The 20,499-nt window shown below is 31.3% G+C and overlaps 2 protein-coding genes across 2 annotated transcripts; one reads left to right on the forward strand and one right to left on the reverse strand.

Annotated features, from left to right (window-relative positions):
• Positions 1 to 4,742: 4,742 nt before the first annotated feature.
• On the forward strand, positions 4,743 to 9,845 carry LOC124840874 (WPP domain-interacting tail-anchored protein 1). The gene is made up of 5 exons (XM_047317006.2): positions 4,743 to 4,921; positions 5,122 to 5,655; positions 6,073 to 7,187; positions 7,815 to 7,916; positions 9,385 to 9,845. Exons 2-5 carry the CDS (start codon positions 5,154 to 5,156, stop codon positions 9,574 to 9,576), a joined length of 1,911 nt encoding a protein of 636 aa, XP_047172962.1. The 5' UTR covers positions 4,743 to 4,921; positions 5,122 to 5,153; the 3' UTR covers positions 9,577 to 9,845.
• Positions 9,846 to 10,205: 360 nt separating this feature from the next.
• On the reverse strand, positions 10,206 to 13,303 carry LOC148199237 (pentatricopeptide repeat-containing protein At3g02330, mitochondrial-like). The gene has a single exon (XM_088113348.1). The coding sequence runs from the start codon at positions 13,148 to 13,150 to the stop codon at positions 10,592 to 10,594; it is 2,559 nt and encodes an 852-aa protein (XP_087969474.1). The 5' UTR covers positions 13,151 to 13,303; the 3' UTR covers positions 10,206 to 10,591.
• Between the last annotated feature and the right edge of the window lie 7,196 nt (positions 13,304 to 20,499).

Genomic DNA, 20,499 nt, shown 5'->3' on the forward strand with positions numbered 1-20,499 from the left:
TCCTACACAGTCAACTTTAGTAACTGACCGAATTATCAGGTAACCGGATCATCAGGTAACGGTTTATTTTATTACTTTAAATACACACAGCATACCAGAAAAAAGGTACGTTTTTTCCTAAGGAGAATTAAGAAAAGATTTCTTGATCTAATCACTCTCACTGACTTGAGCGTCGGAGTGCCTTTGCAGGTACCCAGCCCACCTTTACCCAAAGAACAGAGCATAGAAAGAGAGAGGAAACATCATCACAGAGTTGAGAAGAGGAAGCAGTCCGGTTTTATTTGGTTTGTATTTCGGTCTCACATCTCTACTGAAACACCAATCAATTACGAAAATTGGTATTCTTTTATAGATATATAAGCTGAAATTAAAAATGTTAAAAAATTTAGTGATAAAAATTTAAATAACAACAGGGAGATTTTTGAAATTGCAAAATTATTAAATCTTTTAAAACATAACATATTATATATATATATATATATATATATATATATATATATATATATATTAACATTATAACTATTTTTTTATTAATATATTTAAATAAAATCCACTAATAATTATTAGAATAATTAAAATAACAACTAGTATAACACTTGTATCCATTTCATATTATCTATAAATATTTATCAAAATATATTTTTTTAATATTTATTACAAATTTGACCCATAAAGATTTACAGATAAATAATACAATATCAATTAAAACTAACTGTTTCACGGAAACTAGTTTTTAGGTAAAGTGATAATACTTCATCGTCATTGTTTTTATATTTACTATAAATAATTATATTAATTATTAAAAGTAGATTAATAAGTTGAAAATAGTACCATAAAATTAAAGATGAAATCAATGTTGAGAAAGAAAAAGAATAAGAAGAAATATATTAAACCTTTATTTCATTTGTTTGTTGTTGACGAAAAGCAGTTTCATGTTTGAAGGAAAACATTTAAAGAAAGTGAAAAGTGTGAGCCGCGGAAAATAGTGCATTTTGGAAGGAAAGGGAACAGAACAATGAATATGGCCATTTCTTAAAAGACCTCTTCAAATGACTTTTCGTTTCACGTTGGGCTACGGGCCCACATCTGTCGTCGTCAAAAACATATGGGCCCACGACACCGACCAGACCATTCCATTTGAGACGTTTCAATCTTTCTAACCTTTCAACTCCCCCACCACATTTGTATTCTAGCAGTTGCTCCCTCCACCATTACTGAATACTCTCTGCATCATTTCATATCAATTTTATCTTTCTCTAAAATGGATGTTAACATCCGTTTCACCTCCAATGGATGTTGACATCCGTTCGTTTCTACAGCAAAGTCTTTTGTCGTTCCATGCCAGTGTTAATTCCACCAAGTTCCTACAAACATCACAAGGAAGAAAAAAAACATTGTTTCATGAATAGATTACATTAAGCAATAAGCATGATGTTGTGAGAGAAGGGAGCAGTTAACCTTCTCAGCATTAGTGATAGTTCTTAGTCATAGAAGAAAATTGACTAACCATACATGAAAAGCACAAAGTAGGAATAAAAAATGGATTTAAAATTGACTTTAGCAAAAATTGCAACTGCAACATGAGTTGAATTACCTACAATTTAAAACAACTCATTTATAAAGGTTAAAATACCTAAAACGATCACTACCAACATTTGACAAACAGAATACATGAAAAACTCCCAGACTAAACGGATGTGGCACATCCGTTGAAGAATTTTTTCTTCAACGGATGTCGACATCCGTTGAAGAGAAAAGGAGGAGGTGTAGGATATTTTAAAATATAAAGGATAGTTTTGGAATTTAAAAAAAGTGTGGTGGTGCAGGGAGCAATGTGTGGTGGTGTAGGGAGTAACTCTCTCTACTGATTAGTATGGATATTAAAATGGTTAGCTCAACTGGTATGAATGTTAAAATAGATTAACTCGATTTATTTAATTTCGTCTAATATTTTAATATTGATTAGTAAAAAATAGGTAGGTTGGATTGTCTATCAATTAAAAATGAATTGAATTTTATGATTAATTTGATTTAGTTTGTTATCAGGTTGGTAGATTTGTTTGTCTGTTTTTTGTTTTACAATCAAAAATTCAACATCATGGATGAAATTTTTGTATTTCTTAGTATCGTGAGATTGAAAAGGATTTAAACGAGTTGTTGTTTGAGCTATTTCAAATATTTATTGAGTTATATTATATATTGGTTGAATTGTATTAGATTTTGATCCAACTGTGTTAATATAAAATGTTGTAATGTAAGTTAAATTATTTTTTAATGAAATGGGATTATCGGAACTAACCAGATCATGGATTGTTGTCTCTTCCTATTTTTTTAGTCATACTAAAACTCTTAAATTTGATTATTTTTGTCATCTTAATTCCTATTCTTCTTTTTTTCTTTTCTTAATCACATTGTTTTTATTTTATTTCGTAAATTACTTTCAAAATAATATATTAATAGAAAGTATGTATTAGGGCGAATCATTAAATAATATAAGCGCCAATTCTTATATGTCATTATTTGATTATTGGGGTTGGTTTTTGTAAAGTGTAAGGGTATATTTGAAAATAAGATATGATTATAATTCGTACAAATAATAATTATAATTTTATAATTGATTTATACGAGTATCCATTTTATTATGGTGTTAATTTAATTGGTCACATTCTAAAGTATATTTATATTGTCTTTTAACTTGAAGGAATGGAATCTTGGTTTGTTTAAAGGGAAGAAAGAAACAAATAAGATAGCGAAGTGCTTTGTAATGTAAATTTATTAATGAGTGTGTTTGAATTTGAAGTCCTTGCAATTACAACCACAAGTTTATGATAAAATAATTTTGTATGATTGTTTAGTTAAAGCTAATTTCACCACTTTTTTTTTTTATTGGATGTCCTATAATGTTAGATTTATGTGCACGCTGATAAAGAACTCAATAATTACTTAACATTAAAATGAAGATATTTTTATTATAAAATTAATTTTTAGGATTGACGTCTTAGAAAGATACCGATTATAAATTATAGTTCACAGTGTCAGATTCTAATTATCTGGTAAAGAAAGACAAATTAATAATTACTTTTAAGTGATTTTTTTATTTGTTCGTTAACTCGTTAATTTTAAGATTTTTTCTTTTCTTGTCTTTTTCTTAGCTTATTTTCATTATTTTTTTTAGCTTATTTATCTTCGTTAATTTGTTATAGTATTTTAACGGATAAGATATTGTTCGTTTTGGGATAAGCTCTCATAAATTTATTTTTGATATATCTTATGTGTATATAAATTTATGTTCATTTCTTGTTTTATTTGATGTGAGAATACCTAACAGGAATTAACTCTATTTTAAAAAAAAATTAAGAAAAAATGAAAAGGAAAAGACTTTTGAGAAATTTATTTTGATCTGGTTAAGTTCCTTTTCTTTTATAAGTTTTCTTAAAGGTAGTACAAATTCTGGTTTTCTTGAAACTAGGAAGAAAATTATATGAAAAATGAAAAAAAAAAACACAGATAAATTCTTATGATTTATAGAAGGAACAATTATTCTTTTTTTATTGACACCCACAACATAATAAGTTCACCCCTTCCATTTCTTACCCGAAAAATCAGGGCGAAATTTTCTTATAACCTCTCACTTTCTAGGCTATTTCTTCCTGCACCTCCATATTTCTTTGTTGCCTGGTATGTGTAAAACTGCAATGAAGATTTCCACTAATGGAGATGCAAGTTATCGCAACCTTCCGACAATGGAAGTGTGGCTTCTGAAAATAGAGATGCACAAGTTATACATGGAGATGTATAACCTTATGAAGGTATGTCAACTAGATCTATTTAAGAGGTGTACAACTAGGTCAGATAAAGAGGGTAAGGTAACTTTGATATTTACATTTTAAATGATTTTTAAATTAAGAGTATTTAGGTAATCTACTTTGTGCTATGGGAGTGCATTTAGAAAATATGAAGTTGCATGGAGAAATAACCTAATTTGTATTCTCACCCTTTATTCAAAACCAATAATATATTGTGAGATCCGTATATATATTAAACATCTCTCAAATGAGGAAAAAATAATATTTATTATAATATAAATAGAACTCGTGTTTTTTATAAACTAAGTACATTTATTATATTTGTTAATATGATCTTTTTATCTTGAATTTATCTTATTTATTACTATTTTCTACGTACATATGAGATACTAAGTAACATTATAATTAAGTAGATTTATATTACTAATTAAATTATTATAAATAAAGTATTAAACAATAAATTATTCTATAAAACATGAAATATATATTTACACTTTTATGTTAATCTTAATTATAAATTAAATATTTTTATCATCACATGTGAATAAATCACAACAAAAAATATAATAAAATAATTTTAATTAGATGAATTTGTCATATAATTCAAAATCAGGTTAGTTTGGTGTAACTTCAGATTATTACAATTTTTTTCAAAATTTTAATTAAAATTGTGTCATTAACAATATATTTTATATTGTAATATAAATTAAAATCATGTTAGATTGATACAACTCCAATATAATAAAATTACAATACTTTTATAATTTTAAAGAGATAATTACATCATTTTTGTGTGCTTTTGCCCACTAAATTGCATATAAGTATACAAGTGATGAGTATGACATAAGTTGGTCTAAATTAGCTTTCAACCAAAAGAAAAAAAAGAACATCTTGCTTATAGGTTTTCTGGTTTGGTCGGTGAAAAAGGGTGACGTGGCACTTTTGTTTATGCACAGGATTAAGTGTGTGAAAAAAAAATAAAAATTAAAAATCGAAGCTATTAGTTTCAGGTAAGGGTATGGTTGCGTGGTTAGGGCGCAACTGTCTCTATAATCAACAATTCAGTTATCTAAACCGACCCGATACTCTTCTTCAAATTCCCCACTTCTCAACTGGTATGGTTTCATTCCCTTTTTCAATTATGGCGAAAATTTTAATAGTTCCTTCAAACCTACCATCTTCCATTCATTTCTCTTATCCCTTTTAATTTGCAAATTCTATCCCTCCGGGTGGTTTTAATGGATTATATTCAATTTCTTGGCTTCAATGTATGATCTTTTGAATTTTAATACTTGGTTTCTGTACTGGGTTCCAGAGGAACAAGTGCCGAAGTGTTAGATTAGAACAATGGACACTCAAAGTGCTAAAGACACAGTTGATATTGATCTTGGAGGGCTTTCTTCCAGTGGAGAAGCAGCTGGGGATCTGGGTGATGACATGGTAACAATGCTCGATGGGCTGGAACTGAATCGGGCTTGTTTTTCTGAGAAAGTCGCAAACTTAAACAATTTTGTGATGCACTTGGAAGCTCTCGGGGTTGAATTGGAGGGCTTTGTTTTGGACAGAGAAGACAATGATGTGGATGTGGGTTGTGTTGGGAAGTTTCTTGAGTTTGACCTGTTATGTGGGGTGTTGGGTTCTGAGGTTGTGGAATTGGATAGGTTCTTAGACGCCCTTAATGCTGAGATTGCTGATGCTGGAGATAGGGCAGCCTCTTGCAAGCCCTGGCAAGACAATTTGCTTGATTCTGAACAATGTTTGAAGCAGGCCGAGGAGCAGTTTTCAGAGATTAAGAAAATATCTGCTAGTTTTGAGAGAACTTTGTCTTCTTATAAGTGGGGAGGAAATGGTATGCGAAGAATCTCATTGATTGATTCATTTATGTAGGTTTTATTTTTTGGTGGCACATTGATTGCCTGGCGTCATTTATTTCATGATTTTGTCGTTTTCTTTAAGTTGTTAGAAAAGGATATTTCTAAGAAATCTTTTATGTCTGTCCCATCATATTCTGGCGGGGGAGGGGGGGTCCACTTCCATTTTCACATGAAATTGTTTGTGTAGTGGATGGGAACTCCTCCTGTATTAATGGATTGCCTCTTTTATTAGAAGAAAAATTTGCGAAGAAAATCTTGGAGTTACTGGCTCAAAATGGCTGACTCATGATGAATCTTGATCAATAAGAACTGTGATCAATAAGAATATCTTTGAATAAATAATTCTCCATTTCTGATAAATGTTTTTTTACCCCTTTTTTTAATGACAACAGACAATATTGAAGATGTTGAAATCACCCTAGAGGATGATGAATCTTTAAATGTAAGCTCGGTAATAACCATGCACACAACTGAGCAACAGAGACTTGTTCTGAGGATGCTAGAGAAATCTTTAGCAAACGAAATGGATCTTGAGAAGAATTTCTTTGACTCAAGGAAAATTGAAGAAAATCTAAAACAAAGGATGGCTTCTTTAGAACAAAAGCTAAGTCTCGTGGAGGAAGAAGCAACTGATGTTTGGGAAAAATGGCTTGAGGCAGATAATACACGTGAGATACTGATAGGAATTTCGAAAGAGCTGTTGGGTAGACTCCAGATTTCTCAGTTCAATTTGAATGGCTTAAGTCAGCGTGAATCTGTGCTCAGAGCTAAGCTTGAAACTCCTCTAGAACAATTGACAGAGAGGGATGTTCCGTCAGACAAGATTGAGCAATTGAATGGTAAACTAGTTCTTGCCAATTCTGAGGTTGCCACTTTAAGGGACAAGGTGTGTTTACTTGAGAAGCAGCTAAAAGAATCTGAAAGCCAGCTAATCAATGTGAAGGCATCTGCTGATGCATATCAGAAACAGTATACTGTTTTGTGTTCTGAAGTGAGAGAGACGGAAGGTATTATCCTTGAATTGAAAGAAAATATATCTAATGCAGAAAGTCAGGCTAATACCGCGGAAGCAAATTGTAAGTTATTGTCTGAGACTAATAGTGAACTCAACAGGCAGATAGCTCTTTTGAAAGATAGCGGTGGCAAATCTGATTTACTGCTGCAGCATGCTGTAGCATCTGCCGAAGCTAGTCTAGAGAAACAAAATATGTTGAATTCTACAATTAAAGATATGGAGCAAGTGATAAAGGATCTTAAGTCAAAGGTCTCTAAAGCGGAGAGCCGGGCTGACAATGCAGAGGAGAAATTCATCATATTATCTGAATCCAATACTGACTTAAACGAGGAACTAAGATTCTTGAGGAGCAGATTGCACTGCTTGGAAGGATCACTACACCAAGTGGAAGAAACAAAAGTGGCATCTGCAAAGGATATTGGAAAGCAGACGAAGGTTTTCAAAAGTTTGGTCATGCAGCTGGCTGTTGAGAGAGAGCGTCTAAATAAGCAGGTAAAGATCAGGTTTTTGAAAGGCTACAAAATAATAAAACCATCCGGATCTTAGATGGAAGATATTGTTTATAGGCTTCTTGGTCTGTAGAGTGATTGATATTTAGTTTAAGTGTTTTTTGCTCATTAATCAACAGAAACAGTTAGTATTTCAACTGGATTCAATTGATTTACATTGTATAATAACTGGGTTTGCATTATGTGATGCTTTCATTTTTGGGGCAGTTTGTGAATAACAATTGAACAACTGAGCAAGCATGACCGTTTCTCCCTTCCTTTAGTTTTCCACTTAAACCTTATTCATGAATAGACCTGTTACCATTTTTTTTTAATTCATACACAGAAACGTAATTGAAAAGTACTTTACTTGACTATTGGGATGTATTTTCTTTCAAAATCATTTAAGTCACCTTGATTGAAGGGGTAGATAAAAAGAAAAAAACAAGGTAGAAGGACTTCAAAACAAATCTGATTGAAAATGTTGAATCATGCGTTGAAATGTGAGGTATTCGAAATGGAAATTCTTTTGGTATTGAGAACTCAATCTTAGCAAAATGTATACTGGATTTCTTTTGACCTTTACTACGCCCGTTTATGGTTAGTTGAAATCATTGTACATTGTCTGCAGCTGTCTTCCTTAGCAAGTGAGAACAAAATATTGGTTGTGAAGCTAAAGCAGACAAATAAGTACCCTCAAGAAGTTAGTGTGGCTTTGACAACCGATCAACAGGTTGGTATTTCTGACTTTATTAACTTGTGTTTTTACCTTTTGCATATGGTTGATGTTCAAGAATCTCCTGAGCAAGTCAACTTATAAAATTAGCTTATATCAACAAAGCATTTCCTAAAAGGATTTTCTGGATAACAGTTGGCTACTTGAAAAAACTACAATAGGACAAATTTACCTGCTTTCTCAGGGCAACAAATGTCAAAAAAACTATTTTCAAAAGCATAATTTTGATAGGAAAAAGAACGATTTTTGCTGAAGTAGTGATTATTTTTATAACTTGAAGTCGCCAGTTGGTGGATTTGCTGGTTTTTGAGTCATACTATCACTTCTACATTTAGCAATATCACTTCTACATTTAGCAATATTAATCTGGTGTGTGTTGGACTGTTTTTTTTTTTTTTTAATTTTTGGGTGATGATAGTTTGACACCCACCAAACAAAAAGCACCAACTTGACAACTAAAAATTAAATTAATTTTAATCATATTTATTTTATTTTTCAATTTAAAATTCTAATATATATATAATATTATCATATTATTAAAGTGAGTTGGGTGTCAAAGTATTATTTTTGTTTATTTTTTGGTATGTAGGAGCTAGCAGTTTATAACCCTTCTTTGGTTGTTGTTGGCGGGGTGATTGGCAATTTTTTTTTTTCATCCAATGTAAAAGGGATGTGAAATTTTTAAAACACGCTACAGTGATTTATCTCGCTATTGCTAAGAAATATACACTGATAATGGGTGTGTGTGTGTGAACTTGTTGCTCTATTTGTGGATGGGGTTGGAAGATCACGGGAGCATTTCTGCCTGTGACTGTACTTGTTAGAAAGTACTAATAGGCTTGCATCCAGGCTCCTATATATATTAAAAACATCCTTTTAATGTTGACTTATATTTGATTTTAAGATGTGCCAGTAGGAGGATGGATATGTCAAATTGTAGTTGGTACCATTACTAGTGACTTTTTTTATAGGGAATCTTCTTTTTCTAAGATAAAAGATGTTATTTCTTTCTATTGTTTAGACTTCTATTACTCTGCAATACAGTTCGGATAGAAAATAAATATAATAGACATTATGATATTATCTTCTTTTCTTTTATCGGCACCTAGTTTGCACCTGGTTCTTGCTTGCATTCTGATCCAAAGAGAAAGACTTGACACTGAAATGTTATTAGACCTGCTGATTAGTTCACTTCTACTTTCCATTTTTTCTACTTACCGTATTTAATTTATTTTGTAAGGAACTGTATTATCTTATCTTATTTGATATCATGTTATATACATTAAAAAAGTAAATTTAGCATTTTATCATTGTTGTCAAGCCACTTTCTGAAGTTTACAACAAGTTCACAGATATGAGGACTTGGATAAAAGAGGATATAAACATTTAAAATAAATTAAAGCATATAGAAGAATAATGTCAACAGGTCAAAGTTGTAATCGTTGCTCCTATTTTCCTTATTCAGGAGGACAGGACTTGGAAAAACTCATCCACAAATGATGATAATGAAGAAAAAATTGCAGATTCTATGCTAGATGCTGATTCTGTGAGGAGAATAGATGCAGGAGTTCTTAATTTTAAGCACTTATTCATGATATCAGTACTTGTCTTACTGTTTTCCGCCGTGACTTATCTGAATGTTGATGTCAATTTTTGAATGAATAGTCACATTTTTTCCCCTTGCTTTTGGGATATAGGAGGGGAATAATGAGGTGTGGAGTTATGGAACCCTAACCTTAAATATCTCGCAAAGGTCAGTATAGGTTACAAGGCCATTGACACTGTAGGTTTTAGTGCAAGTTGTGTAGGAATCGAGTTTTGTACTAAGGGAGAAAATGAGTGTGGTAGATATGATCCGGTCTCTTATAACTAGTTTTGAGATTATACTTGGTAATAAGCATATGATGGACCATTTTTCTTAAACAACTTCTGGTGCGATCTTATCCTTTTCGGCTAGTGGGATATGTTAAGAGTTGTTGATTGAGTTGAGTCTAGCAGAAGAAGATATTAGTATCTATAATGTGACTCATCAGTATTTGAATTATTGTTAGAAAAGGTAATCACTTTACTGTCTCAACGCGTAAAAAATATTAAAAGTAAAACAAGTGGTTCTAATTTGTGGTCTGGCGACGATAAATTGTGATTTGCTATCAGCAACTCTGGTGCTTCATCTGGATAGGTACTTATAGTTAAAAGAACGATCTTTTAATTTGTTTTTTGTTTATGCGCCACGCTCTAGTTCTGGACTTGCTGCATGTCAATAATTCTCGACGTAAATGGCAAAAGTTTTACCCACCCGAGCGAAGTTTCACTTTGATTATACAAATTTATATAGCCAGAGTATCAGTACAAAAAGTTTCCTCCACTTAAGAGAGTACCGTGTTACATCTTCCCACTAGTCTCGTACTCATTCGATGGTTGCATGAATCTGTTCATAATGATCCAATGGTATGAGAATGTATATCTGGTTTATTAATCAAGTGAAGAACATCTGAGGACTCTAATTACATGTTATTTCTTTAGATAGAGTACCACAAGCTCAGAACAATGAATGAATGACGAATATATGTTTGAGGTGGTCAGATTGCCGGATAAACCCACCAAACTCTTGATGCTCTTTAAGAGGCCCCCGTAAGCCACTGTAAGCATCATTTGAAATGTTTCCTACATCATTATCTCATACTACAAATGGTAGCTTTGGGCCCCTCATAAGGATCCTGTTCTTCCACCTCCTCATCAAGTAAGAAACCAATATCTGGAACATAACCAGCCCACTTCATCTCGTCCACAAGCAAATGAATTTGCTCATATATCACTTCAGATCTTGGATGTGCTTTGTCTCCAACAAGAAATGTGTGTACCTCATCTCTTATTTCAATCCAGCTACAGCCCGGCTCCTTCTTTAACTTGCAGTTCTTCATTACACTTCTTATTTTTGCAACTTCACTCCACATCCCTGCGTTAGCATATACATTAGATAAAAGAACATACGCTGAAGAATCTTGAGGGTCTAACTGCAATAAATAATTTGCTGCTTTTTCTGCAACTTCTATATTCCCTTGCATCTTGCAATTACTGAGCAAAGTTCTCCATATTACATCATCAGCCTCAAAAGGCATGCTTTCAATAAGTTTTAAAGCTTCATTTACTTGGCCTGACCTCCCTAATAGATCTACCATACACGAATAGTGCTCCATATGCGGATCTAAACCATAGTGACTTAGCATTTCCTGAAAGTAGTGTAACCCTCTGTCCACATAACCCATATGTGCACAAGCCCTGAGGACTGAAATAAAAACTGTATGATTTGGTTTCACATCCAAAAGCTGCATCTCCTCGAATAATTTAATGGCTTCTTCTCCAAGACCATGGTATGCATATGCACAAATCATGGCACTCCAAGTGACAAAATCCCGCTTTGGTGCTTTCTCAAACATTAGCCTGGAATCCCGCATATTTCCACACTTTGAATACATATCTACAAGTGTGCTGGCAATATACACATCTGAATGCAACTGTAACTTTAAAATTTGAGCATGAATCTGTTTTCCAAGTTCTACGGTGGCCATATTAGCACAGATATCAAGAACTGTAGCATATGTAAAGTTGTCGGGTATTACACCCTTTTCCAGCATCTGAGAAAAATATAACTGAGCATTTTCACTTTGCTTTTGTGATGAGAATCCTGAGATGATCGAATTCCAGGAAACAGTTGTCTGCTCTTCCAGTCTGTCGTGGATCTTTTCTGCCTCCGTTAGCATTCCACACTTGCTATACATATCAACAAGAGCACTGCCAACAAAACAGTCTAACCCCATACCAGACTTAATAATTCTTCCATGGATCTCCATACCATTGTTTAAAGCTTGCTGACCAGCACATGCTTTTACAACACTACCGTAAGTAAAATCATCAGGTTCCATTGCTGATCGCTGCATTGAAACAAAGAGGGAAAGTGTTTTCCCTATTTCTTTATTTTGCTCATGAGCTGCAATGATTGCATTCCAAGACACAGCATCCCTTCTCTCCATCTCGTCAAATATTAAACAAGCTTCCATCAGAGCTCCACACTTGCCATACATGTCTAAAATTGTATTCGCAACACAAATATTAAACTCTAAACCACATTTGACCGCTAATCCATGTAGCTGGATTCCCTCTAAATGGCCTTTGATCACTGAACAAGCAGTCAAAGCACCAGACAAACTAATGTCGTCAAAGCCAAGGTAAGTCCTCTGTAAAAACTGAAAAATCTCTAAAGCCTTAAAACCTTGTTCTTTCCGAGCATATCCAACAATAATGGCATTATAAGATTGCCGAGGAGGATTAGGCAACATGTTAAATACCTTCCAGGCATCAGACATTCTGCCACATTTTGCGTACATGTCCAATGTGGCAGTTCCAACTATACAGTCATATCCAAAATCAGTCTTTAGAGCGTGACCATGCATCTGTGTACCCAATTTCAATGCAGATAATCCCGCACATGATCTGAATACACTGGCATAGGTTGATTGACTCACCCCCATACCTACTTTCAGCAAATCCTTAAACAGTTTTAGTCCCTCAATAAACCGCTCGTTCTGAACATGGCCCGCAATTACAGCATTCCAGCACACCAAATTTCTCACTGGCATTTCACGGAAAACCTTAAAAGCATCATCCAGTTTCTTAAATTTTGAGTACATATCTACTAGAGCACTACCTGTCACCACATCTTTCACAAAACCCATCTGAATTGCAAGGCAGTGCACCTGAAGCCCTAAACCATAGTCTTCAATACCTAAACAAGCTTTTAAAACAACAGCAAATGAAGCATAGTCATGTGTGATTTTCAGTGATCTCATCTGGACAAATATTTCAATTGACTTTCGATTAGCACCATTATGTAAATAACAAGAGAGCAAAGAATTCCACGAAACCACATCTCTTTCAGGCATCGTGTCAAACAAAGACTGTGCAAACCCCATGTTCCCTACTCCAGCATATCCAAATATCATAGTATTCCAAGAGATTACGTCCCTTTCAGGCATTCTGTCAAACACATTGAATGCATATCCCATATTGGAACCTTTACAATAGAATTGAATTAAGCAGTTGGCAACATAGATGTTGGGCACAAAACCAGTTACAATCATCTGGGCATGGGCTTGCTTGCCAGGATTTAGAGCTTTAAGATTGGAACATTTCTGGAAAATATGGGAAAATGTTAATTTCTTGACGGGGTTCATTTGGGTTGAGGAAAGAGTACAAAATGCATATGGTGGCAGGGTTTAGATGAGTGAGTTTGATGGAGAAGCTTTGAGCATTGCAAGGCCACAAAACACAGTACGCTGTAACATCTACTCACTAGTGTAATAGTACAATCCATCAGTTCGCGGGATTTTCACACTTCAAAACAAACCAATGATTTGTTACATTATATATATATATATATATATATATATATATATATATATATATATATATATATATATATATATAATTTGTTACAAATATCATACCATAATAAATATAATTATATGTCACATTTTTTTTATATGCCTTAGATTTTTTTTTTGTCAAAATTAGTTGAAAAGAAATTTGGTTAGTAATTAAAGTTCGTGATGAAAAATGTTAAATTAGCCATGTTAAATTATAGATGTCTAGAAAAATATTAGTTAAAATAGTTTATTATTGGAGATGACTCAACCAAACATGTGTCTATGATATTTTAAATAAATTTTAATATAAAATATATTTTGAGGATATTTTAATTAATTTTAACCTTCTGTCATAATTTATTTATAGACAAATTATTTTACTTAATATATATTACGTTCAACTGTCATCGATCTTTTACATTGTGTATTAATTATTAATTTTATATATTAAATCATTTGCATTCAATTTGAAAATAAAGTAAGAACAACGAATTTTTACCTCGACATAAAATATTTATAATAAAGTTAAAATACACAGAGTAACACAAAAAAGTATTTCAAATAATAAAAGTAAACACATATGTAATCTATCTGTATTAATGTATTCAACTATAATATTTAAATAGTAAATATTGTATGATTCTTTTATCAAAATATGTATTGTATTATTGAATTGCTATGATTAAATTTGACACAAGTAGATAGAGGAAGATTATTACTTATTCTGCCAGTATTTTGGCTTAGTATATAAATGCTATATAGTTTTTTTCTTGGAAAGATATAGTTTAAATATTTATGTATATGTATACATAATAAATTATATATCCTTTATTTTTTGGATTAGTTTAGTTAGTTGTTTAGAAGGTTTTTAAGTTTTACAAAAACTTCTAGTTTATTTACTAGAAAAACTTTTTTTTTCCTGGGAGAAAAGAAAAGAAATAAAAGAATGTTACTAGTTTAATATAGTAGACTTGTAGAGATTTTTCTAAAATAATTAGTGGGTCCAAGAAAAAAATTGATTGATTAGGCAATTCCTCTATTATTGTTTGTTTTTAATTCAAAAAGTCAATTTTACACTATTTCTCTTTTTATTTATTTTCAATCAAACAACTTTTATTTTAAATTTATTTTTCTTCTTCTCTCACTTACCTACTTTCTTTCCCTTTCTATTTTCTTTTTCTTTACTAAATGTTTCCTTAGAGACTCTCACCAGTTTTTTATTATATTTTTGTGACAACTTTGTTTTTTCCGATATGACTTAGTCAACTTGTAGTTATTTGATATTTTATATAAATTTCAATAAATAATGTTATCTTTAAATCTAATTAAAAAAAAGTAAGACATTGGAATATGTTTTATGAGAACTATGACATATAAAAGGAGAAATTAAATTTTACATCTTGAAAACTTTTTTGACATAACATACATATACCTATTATTTCTTTATTAATTCATTATTTTTTTTGTTATTATACTGGTGTAATCTAAATTTAAATTTAATGAAAAAATAATATGTGTTATGTGAAAATATTATAAAAAAATATGTATTAATATATCATTATTCATAAAAAGTTACTAGCAATAGTAACATATTTTTTTATTACTAATTAAAAATTATCAAAATAGATACATCTTGCAAGAATTCTCCTACATTTTGATTAACAAAAAAGTGGAGACATGAAACTAGCATTCATCTCAATAAATAAATTTTCCTGTTTTTTCTGATTCCATGGTTCTAGAGTTCTTGCTTCTGGGTTGTTCTTAATATTGTTTCTTTGTTTCCTATGCACCCAAAAGGAAATGATATAAAGAGTTCTCTAACAATGTTTTCTCTAATTATTCTTATATAGATATGATACTTAAACAACATTTTAATATCGTTTACATGTTATTACGTGATTGATTCAAAATTACTCCACAATCAATAATAATAATCATAAATACTAACGTTCATCAATCACAAAATAACACATAAATAATATTAAAATATTGTCAAAAAAATATAAACTTCTTCTATTTAAAAAATGTAGTTTTTCATTTTACTGGCAAAAAGAATGTATTGTCTGGTAAGAATATCTCTGTAGTTTTACCTGGAAAGTTAATTTTCTTTATGGTATCTGTGATTGGTGGAAGTGAATGTGAAGGTCTTGACTTGTTGCATAAACTTGGAAAATAGTTCGTGAGGTTGAGATTAAAATGGCTGTCACTTTTTACAGCAGAGAATCCTAGAACCATGATAGTTGTATATACCGTTCTACAATTCATATACAGCAAAAGTGAAAGTTGTGAGTAGTGAGATCTTCTGCTGGATTTACTTCACCCATCTATCCACTTTTCAGATTTTTAAAAGCTTTTCTCACAAAGAAAATTGGAGCACACTAAAAAGGAGGATGGAAAAAATGACACGTTTTTATGTTCAATATACGAGATAAAATAGTTATTAAAAATTAAATTTTTATATTTTTTAAGGAAAAAAAAATCAAATGAATGTAAAAATCTATGTATCTTAAAGTATTATTTTTTTATATACTTAAATTTTTTAAATTCATTGGGTATTATTTTTTTTTTACTTTTTCTTATTTTTTTGAAAAAATATAAAAATTTACACATTTATAATTATTTTATCCTTGTATTATATCTCAAATGAATATAAAGTATGTCGTAATATTATTTCTCTTATCGGGTTGTCACTTTCATAATTTCATTAATTCTTTGATTCTACAGTGTTCACTACAGCAATCAAAGAGAGCACTCATTCCCTCCAGAGAAACCTTACTTTGTGTGGCCCTTTAGAGTGGTTTTGGTTCAACATTTCTACCAAGTACCATTGCCCCTTTTCCTTCCAAATCATTTTAATTTTTAAAGTTAAAGTGGGGACTAAGAATCATTATTACTTCAATCATTTTAGCTTTGAAAATGATGGCCAAGGATGGTCTCTCAATAGTGCCCCTTTTGTTTACTTTCCTTTGCAATTTGGATTTCTTACATAGTTTTTCTACACTGTCTGTGTTTTTCAAAATACACTGATAAATTTTGATCTTTTATTAAAAAGAAATTTAATATAACAACATCAGTGTATTTTTAATGTTTAGCATAAAACAAGTTTAAAAAAAAAAAACATTCTAGTAAAGAATCTGGACTCCTTTTTTGGTTACTTTAGTTGCAGTTCAGTTGGTGTTTCTGATGACCCCTTTTGTCTTACCTTACAGGTACATTAGCCCCCACTACCACTTGACCATTTTATAGCACACCCAACATAACATTGACAACACCTGTTAACTCTGGTCTCTACATGGGTCAGTCTCAATGTGTGAAACTCCACAAAGCAGGCTTAAGCCAACACAATCTAGTAGCATCAACATAAATGTCCAACCTATTTGTCAGGAATCTTTATTGAATGCAAGAAAAGAAGGTCTTTGGTATAGCCCACCAATAACCAATTTGCATATTAATAGTGGACTCCACCAATGATCGATTTTGGTGCTAAAATCATAATGAATAAAAAACTATGTTGATTTATGTAAGTTTATCCACTATTAGACATTAGGCAAAGGGCTTTATTCTCTCAGCCAATGCCATTCTGACACCTTTCTGCTCTTTAGAGTGTTATATCAGGACAAGAAATTCTGGTCAATGAGGCACTGGATTTTTGAACAATTTGGCAAGCTGATTGCAGAATCATCCAAGATAATGTTGGAAGGGAGGACAGATAAAAACAAAATCAGATGCATAAAAGAGAGTGCTAGTCTCAAACAAATAGCAAAAGAAAAGAGGCCTCGCAGCATATCACACACTAATAATTCTGTTCTATGATGCCATTAAGTAAGGTGTGTCATTCGATGTTTGGAGAAAACTTAGTGAAAGATTATGCAACATGCTTCAGACGTATTTCTCTATTTGATTTTCCTTTTGACTCAAAGGTCTTTTCAAGAACAAATCTATTTTAAGAGGTTGATTTCTCTCCACAAACAAGAGCTTCAAGATGGAAGAACTAATCACATATTTGATGGATTTTTTGAAGAGGGTCACCAAGATAATAACATCGTATTGACACCATTTTCAACTAAAAACCTTAAAACAATACCTTGTTCATGCATGATCCAATCAATTCGATCAGGCACTGGTCATTCATTTTCCTTGTTTATTTCTTTGTCAACATGAAAAAATCCAAAACTTGTCCTCCTCTCTATCTATCCGAGGGATGGAAGGACAGAGGGTTTTGGTGTCCTCTCCAGTCGAAAATTAAGGTCTTACAATAAATAATCAATATGTTTGCTTTTATCTCGTGTCTTTCTTCGTTCACGGTTCGATATTCTGGTGTATTAAGCGTAAAGGAACCACACCAATCCATCCCGAATTTGGCTATTAAACTCTAATGTGGTAACGATACTGTAGGAGAAGTCTAAATTATCATTTCTACTTAATGTCAGAATTAAACTCAATTGGATTCACAACTATATTTAACATATATGAATGAATCATAGCAGACCATGTGGATTCTTGTTACTGGATTTAGCTTTCTTAATAATCAGACCTTTGCATCCATGTAATGGCTAGAGTTGATGTTGTTATTATTATTATTAAATTCTAAGTAATGAACTTCAGCTTTAACCTCTTCTTTATCCATATCCAAAAGCTGGTTTCTCATTCTTTGCAGAACTGATCCACTGATCCACTTCAATACAGTGCCAGTGCTTTCTAATTGGTCTGTTTACAAGTTTGGTATTACCATTAATTAAATAACATAACCGATTTCATATGAAGCAGTTTCCGTCTCATTTTAATGTCACTATGGACACCTAAGTTTTTGTGTCATTTTTTAATTCTACAAGACTGAAAAATATCTACCATGCCTTGTGTTTTCTACTGGCTGATTAAATTATTGAATTGGTCACTTTGGAGCTGAATTGATTAGAGCGCAATGCAGCACCATATGATTGTGTTAGGGAATCAAACCAGTTTAGTGGGATGTTAAATTGCACTCAGCCATGTATTAATAATAACATAATACTAAACTAAGTTTGTCTTCACACAGAAGTCCGAAATTGCTGCTTAACACATGGCAAGAGCATGTGAAATTGTGGTTGGATAATCTACGACAGCTAACACGACCACACACACAAAACAGCTACAGCAATAACATCAATAACATAATAACAACTTCTTATTGATATGATGAGGTACATTTTATGCTATCTCCAATAGAAAATTGGAGATAAAACAACACCCATTTGAAAAAAATAAATAAAATTGAAGCACTAACTTTTTCTTATGACCGTGTATATATATTTGTGTCAGTGGGGAAAGAAATAAAAGAAGTACGTAATCTGATATATTATTGTACGTGCAAGTAAAACCAATGAAATATCTGAATTGAATGCTTTTGGGTAGTGAAAGGAGATAAAGACTCAAAGTGTGGTCTGGTGCATGATATTCCGCAATGGAGGATGTTGATGAGATTCTTGTTCAACAATGTCATGGTACGTGTCGAATTGCAGTGAAACCTTCAAGTACTATTATTGTACTATGTCCAATTTCAATGATTCTGTGTCCTGATTCTATTCTTCATTTGAACGTGTAAAATGGTGTTGTTTGCTTCGTACAAGGTATTGTGATGTTTGTGCTATTTCTATTGATGTGAGCAAAAGATGGATTGATTTGATAATTGAAAAATTAAATGGGTAGCTATATATTTGTTCAAATCTCACCCTTCTTGTCATGTTCAATCAGAATACAACATTATTATTATAATTATTGTTTATTAATAATAATTATAATAATTTTGGTAATAATAATAGCATGGGTTGTGATAGTGGGGTGCACACGCATGATTTCATGTGACAGCACCAGTAGGCCTTGTTGCTCCTTCCCTATACTATATATCTAACCCTAAACCAAAAAAGAAAGACCCCACAAAACCAAAATAATATAGTAAAAATAACTTAATCATAAATAAATGACAAACTTTTAGCATAGATTATTCATGTTGATGATCCCACAAAATGTATTAATAATAGTATTAACATAAAGCAGTTATCAGATGATTGTTATATCTCAGTGCCAAAATAAAATATCGAATTTTATTTTTTTATTACATATTAAATTAAATGTTTTTACTTCGTCACTTTAATTTATTAGTAGCAATACCAAATATTATAATATAATTTTTTTACTTTCATGAGTTCATGCTAAAATAAGATCGGTCTTTTCCTTCTATTTTTAATACAGAGAGATATCTATCTCCTATATTTTATTGAAATGACACTCCTTTACTTTTTAAATTTTAAACCAAAAGTTGAATAGCTTAATCAATTCTTTGATATAATGTTATCACATTGGGTTTGAGGTACTCATTGGAGGAGCAACAGCTATAACATTACATTATAATTTTAAAGTACACATTCTCCTCTTTTATTTATTAATAAAATAATAATTATATTATTCATTTTATTTATATTCATACTTGTATTTAAATCACATGTAATAATAACTTGATAATTTTAATTATATATTTTATTGCTATTTCTGAAGTTTAGAAGTATATTAAAATTAAAGTAAGTTTTTGTAGGTTCCAAATAGGGATATTTATTTTTGTAAGATTAAATATTGAGGAGTGTGAAATTCTCACGACAGCTTGAATCATGTTCATTGAATAGTGTGAAACATTAAAGTCATGAAAACGTGCAATATTAACCAAGCATACATTTTTGTCATTTTGTTTGATTTTCCAAGATACTTCTGCAGAGATTATCTTATATAGATAAATATAATATATATATATATATATATATATATATATATATATATATATATATATAATTCAAATTTAAGATTAAAGTACAAACGAATCTAATTTGGAGGGACAAATTATACTCTCTTTTTTCATTTAAAAAAGTGCGTACGAACAGAAATAAAAGTGATTTGAAGGCGACAATTTCTTATAAAGATAGATTGCAAGATCGGAAGCATTATTTAATTTTAAGAGATAAAAGAATATAAAAAAATGCATTAACTTCAAAAATTTCCCTTGTTATTAATCTTGGATTGCCTAATCATTGTCACGTAATGGCTATTAGCCTATAATGCAGATGATTCTTGTTGTTTATGGTTAATTATTATTTAGTTTTACTGATGATTATTAACCTTTTGTTAGATAG

Source organism: Vigna umbellata, chromosome 4 (genome assembly GCF_029865625.1).
Source record: "Vigna umbellata cultivar VRB3 chromosome 4, Vumbellata_1.0, whole genome shotgun sequence".
Taxonomy (NCBI): domain Eukaryota; kingdom Viridiplantae; phylum Streptophyta; class Magnoliopsida; order Fabales; family Fabaceae; genus Vigna; species Vigna umbellata.